This window comes from Pyxicephalus adspersus, chromosome 3, assembly GCF_032062135.1.
Source record: "Pyxicephalus adspersus chromosome 3, UCB_Pads_2.0, whole genome shotgun sequence".
Classification (NCBI taxonomy): Eukaryota; Metazoa; Chordata; class Amphibia; order Anura; family Pyxicephalidae; genus Pyxicephalus; species Pyxicephalus adspersus.
In genome coordinates, this window is record NC_092860.1 from 155,508,426 (window position 1) to 155,515,378 (window position 6,953).

At 41.5% G+C, this 6,953-nt stretch overlaps 1 protein-coding gene across 5 annotated transcripts in view; it reads left to right on the forward strand.

Moving 5' to 3' along the window:
- LOC140327349 (transcription factor COE3-like) overlaps window positions 1-6,953 on the forward strand; it is a 63,510-nt gene that overhangs the window by 21,219 nt on the left and 35,338 nt on the right. For all 5 annotated transcript variants that reach the window (XM_072406729.1, XM_072406733.1, XM_072406730.1 and 2 more), the window contains exons 2-5: window positions 1,193-1,349; window positions 4,084-4,147; window positions 4,487-4,542; window positions 4,623-4,696. In XM_072406729.1, the coding sequence (XP_072262830.1) occupies window positions 1,193-1,349; window positions 4,084-4,147; window positions 4,487-4,542; window positions 4,623-4,696 (351 nt within the window). The remainder of the gene's footprint in view (window positions 1-1,192; window positions 1,350-4,083; window positions 4,148-4,486; window positions 4,543-4,622; window positions 4,697-6,953) is intronic.

Consider the following 6,953-nt stretch of genomic DNA (forward strand, 5'->3'; position numbering starts at 1 on the left):
CTCTCTCCCCTTTTAGTCCGTCCCTCTACTCTCTTACCTCTGTCTACCCCACCTCTTCCCCTCTTGGTTCTTTACCTTCCCTCTTTCCCCTCTGCTCTCTTCCTCTCCTCTCTTGCCCCTTTCTACCCCCCATCTCTTGCCCCTGTGCTCTTTCCCTCCCCTCTGCTCCCTTGCCCTTCTCTTCCGGACTGCTCTCCCTCTCACCCCTCTCCTCTTCATTTCTGTGGAACATTTTGGCCTGTTACTAGAAGTTGAAAAACAATGGGTCTACTGGCAGGATCAAAGGGTTATAAATCGTGGGGGACACAGAAAACCCAATAACAAGCACATAATAACAATCACGTACACCACTTTTGTCCATTGCTCCTCTTTAACCCCCAAAATATGGAAATGTATCAAAAAAGTTGTTTTTAAAGTGCCGAAAACATCAGATCATTGCTGATTGGTTGCTGCGGTTTGGCACACTGTGGGTCCTGGTGATTTTTTATTAATAACCCCCAAAGGAGGTGATATCACTTAGCTTGCTGTCTGCCCCTCTGGAATGTCTGCTCCGATCATCTCTCTGATACTGGAGTCCCCGTGCTATGGAGTGCCAATGTGGGGGCCACAAACCCATCATTGAGAGAGTCCAATCCCCAACTAGGACCCTTTGAAAGGTAAATGTCTCCAGGGTGAACCAGAGGAGCTCACACTCTAATGTCCCAGGTCACACCCTCTGGAGACTGTGTTATCAGAATGAATTCCTTTGTACCGATATATCTTCCATCTTTCCAGCTCTGAGGGGATAAGGTCCCTGTGGGTACTGACCCATGGAACCCAGTGCAGCTTTTCTGTCAGTGAGGGTGTAGATTAACAACATGTTGTTTTCATTTGTATCGGTAATTGTAGCTCGTTCTGGAAACACCCAGACAGATGTACAGGGTGTGCAGCTCATAACGCTCAGGAATTATTCTCATCTGACGTCAGCCCTTTCATTGTATTTACAATTACATGAGGACTTACCGCGAATTATTTATGTCTCCATAGCTGTACATTCCATGAGCTCTGTACATTTCAATTCGTGTGGGTAAAACAAAAAATAAAAATGGGTGAAAATGAACCAAAAAATTCTCCGGTGCCCTTCCTTGACCCTTGGTGGTGGGCCCTCCTATGATGTCCATGTTTCTGACTGTTCTCCATGTCTCTCCCACAGCGGGATTGGGCTATCCAGGGCCCATTTCGAGAAGCAGCCGCCGTCCAACCTCAGAAAGTCCAACTTCTTCCATTTTGTTCTGGCACTTTACGACCGTCAAGGGCAGCCGGTTGAGATCGAGAGGACGTCCTTCATCGACTTTGTAGAGAAAGACAAAGTAAGGCATGTCTCCTTTACTCCAAGTCATAGTCAAGTCTGAGGGGTAAAAAAAATGGCCTGGGGGGCCCTTGTGCTGGCCAATTCCTGCATTAATCAAGCTCACACTGAGCCTTTTCATATGGTCTATAGAATGTCAGCCCGTCCAAAATTAATATTTCCAGTACATCCCTGTATACATCCCAGTATTTTTTTGTTCAATTAGGGAATTTCCCTTCACTTCCTGTTCTAGTAATGCAACAGGAAGTTTGAGATAATCCCTGAAAGTAAGAGGAGTCCCCCTCCTAAATAGCTGTCCCTGGTATAAAGCTGCGTACACACGGCAAATTTTTCTCGCCCGATAATCGGTATCGGCCAATTATCGGGCGAAAATCTGCCGTGTGTACAGTCGGTCGTCGTCCATCGTCCGACGACCGTCCTGGCGGATCCATGGACGATGGACGACGACCGATCCTAATGAAAGGGAAGGGGAGAGCGCGCAGCAGGGTGCCGCTCCGTCGCTCTCCCCCTCCCCTCTCCATAGAGCATGAACGGTGCTGTATGTACAGCATCGTTCATGCATCGTGCAGTCTTTTCTCGTTGGAAAGGATCGTGAAAGATCCTTTCCAACGAGAAAAATTGCAGGTGTGTACGCAGCTTAAGTGTCCACATTGGAATACTTTTTCTCATTAATCGTTCTGGAACTTGAAAATTTAAGACAGACCTAAAAACCTGACGGAAGCTCCAATTCTTCCCCAAAAACTCTTGCCTGGTGATACGATTTAACGTCTTAAGTTAGGACTTCAATACATTCTAGAGCAAAGCTCTGCACACTCTCTATCCTTGTGACCAATAGGAATGAGTTTGAGGGTTGTTAAGAGCACTCTCATTGGACAGAAGCATTCCGCATGGGCAATGCTTAGACTTGAAGTTGGGTCATGTGACGCCCCTGAATACCCAATATCAGACTGGGGTGCTGGCTTTTCTGGTGAATGGTTATAGCAGGTACCTGGTGCTGCCCACTCTTAGATAACTATTGAATGTCCAGGAATGTCAGATGGGGTTGGCGTAATGCAGTTTTCAAACTGTGCCACAAATTTAGGTTAAGACCAGAACTCAATTTTTTAACCATCATGTCTTTTTTTCTTTGAGTATAGATAAAGCAGAGTTCAGATGACTTTTCCAACCAACACCACACAATTAAAATTATAAGTGGACAGAGCTTTTAGATCTTAATTATTATTTACCCCAACCTACATCAGGACAAGCCATTAGGTCGGCCAATACTTTGAGAAAGACCAGAAGCTTTGTGTTTCTCCAGGCTTCAATGTGTATATTTGAATTTTTCCTTCTCGAGCCAAGGAGATCATAAACTGGTGGCTATAATTATTGGAATTTTTATCAATACATATAAAACCAAGCTCAATGATGATTTAAGGGTACTGGTGGCCAGGTACCTAAAACTGGAACCGATATATCCTCAGATCAGATCTATTTTGACCTTGGATCAAAGGTCATGGCTCAAGGAACCCCTAGCAACCTTTGGAGGAACCCTAGGGTTTCAGGGAACCTTGGTTTAGAAACACTGGGATAAATCAATAAATGTTGCATATATACAGTATGTACACCTCTACTTTAACCACCACTTAGATCTATGAAATTAGAATGGTGGTTTTACATAAGGTGCCATTGATTAGAACCTCCTTAGGGAATACACTGGAGGAACCTGGCTTAGATATCGCAACCTCCGAGAGTCTATAGAGAGTCTGGTATTCTCTTTTGAGGTGTGTGGTGTCATCATGACAAGATCTAAAGACATCTTCCAAAGAAGGTTGTGTAGTCTGGAAAGGGAATCTCCACTATAAGAAATAAAATCTATGCTGGACTGGTCAACCAAGCCAATGCAACCTAAATAGTCTTTAGAAACCCAAACATTTTATTGTGGCATCTTTATTGTAACTCTTTTAATATCCAAGTCCATTTCTATGATTAGAAAGAGATGTACCCTGCATGAGATGTGCCATGAAAAAGCTGTCCAAAAAGAACATTAGAGAAAGGCTACAGTTGGCTATTGAACTTTTAGGCAAGGACCTGGCCTTCTGGAACAATATGCTGTGAACAGACAAAGAAGATTTGTTTGGCTACATAAATAGTAGACCTGTGTAGAGTAAACTAAAGTCAACATTCCAGGTTCTCAGCTCTCTTTCTGTGGACTTTCTGTGGACTCCCTCTCTATGTTATGTAGAAGAAGGGAAATAATGTCCATTATTTCTAACACCAATCCCAGGGTCACAATACTGCTGAGTGTTGTCACTCTAAGACAAGAGGTGTGTTACTGGTAGGATTGCCTGGTGAATATTAGGGTAACAATAAAACTAAAGCAGATATCTATGGAATTCTATACTGCAATATATTGTATTTTGGGCTACATAAATTCTAAGGTCTCGGTGTGGAAGCATCAGTATCGAGGAGTTGTGGTCTAGAAGATGAGAAAAACCCTTGGCCAACAAGTTACCATTACTTCTTCCCAGGCAGTATAATACTTTATAAATCACAGAGAAAAATTTGGAGAGGAACAGGAAGTCAATGGTGACCTCAGATAATGTCCATGATGTAGAATGAGACACTAAATCCATCTGGAATACTACTTTTCTCTTCTTTAATTTGATATATGTTGACTGGTAATGTCAATTGTCAAACACTAAGCTGTATCATTTGTTAAATATGCTGAACTAATGGCCTTTTCTCACATGCAGGAGCAAAGCGGAGAGAAAACAAACAATGGCATCCATTATAGGCTTCAGCTCCTCTATAGCAATGGTAAGATCATCAACCCGAACCAGATGGGACCGACTAGAGTGGCCTGAATGGAAAACTCATTTGTGTGACCTGGGTCCCAGGAGAATATAGTCAGGAGCAGATTTAATAGAGGGAAGGCTGGAGGGCAAATTGAAAGACAGGAAGGCTGGAGGGTAAATTTAAAGCAGAGCTCCAGGAAATATGATTGGAAGGTGCAGCAGAAATTTGGACTTCACCTCCAAGCCTACTTACCACTATCTCAGTGCTGCCCCTCCATGTTTTTTATGTTCCCTGTATTCTCTTAGATCTTCTGTACTGGGACCAAGTAAACTGATAATGATTGTTTTGTTCTTTGCTCAGGAATCAGAACTGAACAAGATATTTATGTCCGGCTTATCGACTCCATGTCCAAACAGGTGGGTCCACCTCCTAGAGTTCTGCCTTGTTTGATATAGTCAGTTGTCGGTACCTCTGTTGACCAATGTTTTGGTTTCAGGCCATCATCTATGAAGGTCAGGACAAGAACCCGGAGATGTGTCGAGTCCTTCTTACTCATGAGATTATGTGCAGGTAAGATTCTTGGCCACCAGTATTATTATCAGTTATCCATGGCTTGTAGGTGTTCTGTGTTGTCCTGATGAGTAAGCTCTACCCCAGGTATTGTGAAGTCTTCATCCCACCNGAAACCTTCTAACCCATGTAAATTCAAAGACAATGTTATGATGATATTTATTTTTTATTGGTTAGTTCTTTATCTCACAAGTTTATCACATTGTTTATTGTTCCAAGACTAAAACTGAAAAGGTGAAAAATGTCTATCTCCCATATAGAGCATTTCAGGTTATTCACCTTCTAAATAGACTTAGTTGTGCAACTTCCTCCAAAAGAGTATTGTTTTGTCAGTACCATCGTTGGCCAACTTTACTTCCTTTTCCCTTTCTTCGTGTATTGTTCTTTCCGACTCCTTTCCTTCTTTTTCCTTCCCACCCTTCCTTTCTTCTCTTCTTTCTTACTTGCTTTACCCCCTCTTCTTCCTTTTCCTCCTTTTCTTTTGTCCTCTACTTTCTCATCCTTATCATACCTTCCTTTGTTTCCTTTCATACTTTCTGTCCTTCCTCTTCCCTCTCATCTTTCTTTCCTTTCTCCTCACCTTTTTTTCCTTCTCCTTTTCTTTTCCTTTTTTGTTTCCCTTTCCTTTCGGCTTTACCTTTCTCCTGCCTTCCTTCTTTTGCTTTTATCATACCTTTCTTCCTTCCTCCTACATCCCGTCTTTCTTTTCTTTCACCTCTTCTTTTTTTCCGCCTTCTTTTCTCTTCCCTTTACCTTTTTTCTTCCCTGTCATTTTTTCCCTTTCCTTTCCTTTTTCCCATTTCATTCCCTTTTCGCTTTTACTTTTCCCCTTTATTTTACTTTTCTTTCATCCTTTCCATCTGTCCTTTTTTGTCTCCTGCCTTGACTCCTCTTCCTCTCCTCATCATTTCATCCATCTGTTCTGTCCTTCCACTCTTTTTCCTTTTCCCTCATCATACTCTTTTCTTTTTTTCTATTCCCTTCCTTGTTCTTCTCCTTCCTTCCATTTCTTCCCCCAATATTCCTTTCCTTTCCATCCTCCACTCCTTGTTCTGTTCCTTCCTTTCTTCATCCTACTCCTTTCCTTCCTCTCATAGTTGTTACTAGTACACATTGTTTGTAGTTTGTAAGATGTTTTCATTCAGTGATCTTGTTCTTGTATATCTGGCATGCTGAGTGTTTATAGGATTTATGTCTTCTGAGGTTTGTGGTTAGTTATTGTGGCACTCCTTTCTGGACCTGGGTGGAGGTCCTGGATTTGTTAATACTGAACAATGCATAAAGAATTTATGAAGAAGTCCAAAAATCAGGGGAAACACAAACTGGACATTGTTTTCTGTAAGAAAAACATAACCGGGATCATGTGGGAGGACCTTAGTTACTGATGAGTCAGCACTTGTTTTGAAAAAAAAAATATGAATTTGGAAACATTTTGTATTTTGTTTTTCTCTAAACATATAAACTGATTTTTATAACTACCTTCTGTTTAGTTTAGTTTAACCCCTCAATGAATTAAATTTGTCAATGTAGAAACTTCACCAGGTGGAGCTTTGTGGTCCCTGTATAACTACTGTGTTAACAAGTTCATATTATTGGAAATTCATAAATAACCTACATGATTAGATTTTAAAGTATAGGGATTGAGTTAAAAATAGAAAATAGTAAGTTAAAAAAAACATTTTTTGCATTGGTGTGCAGAAAATCACCTGGGGAGATGGAACATCACATGACATAACATTGATGTTAGGTTGACAAAAGGTAGACTATTACATGGATTTTGGGTGGAAAGAGGACAGAACATTGCTAGGATGTTTCAATGAACCATCATGTGGATATTGGGTTAACAAAAATGAAGGATCATATGGATGTTGGGTCAGAGGAAGACAGAACATCATGTGGATGTTGGGTTGGAGGAGAACAAAACATCTTATGGATGTTCAGTTGTAAGAGGACAGAACATCATATGGATGTTGGGTTGGACAATGACAGAACATCATATGGATGTTGGGTTGGAGGATTACAGAACATCATATGAATGTTGGGTTGGAGGATTACAGAACATCATATGAATGTTGGGTTGGAGAACAGAACATCATATGGATGTTGGGTTGAAGGAGGAAAGAACATCATGTAGGTGTTGGGTTGGTGGAGGACAGAACATCATATGAATGTTGGGTTGGAGGATGATAGAACAATTTATGAATGTTGGGTTGGAGGAAGAATGAACATCATGTGGATGTTGGGTTGGAGGAGGACA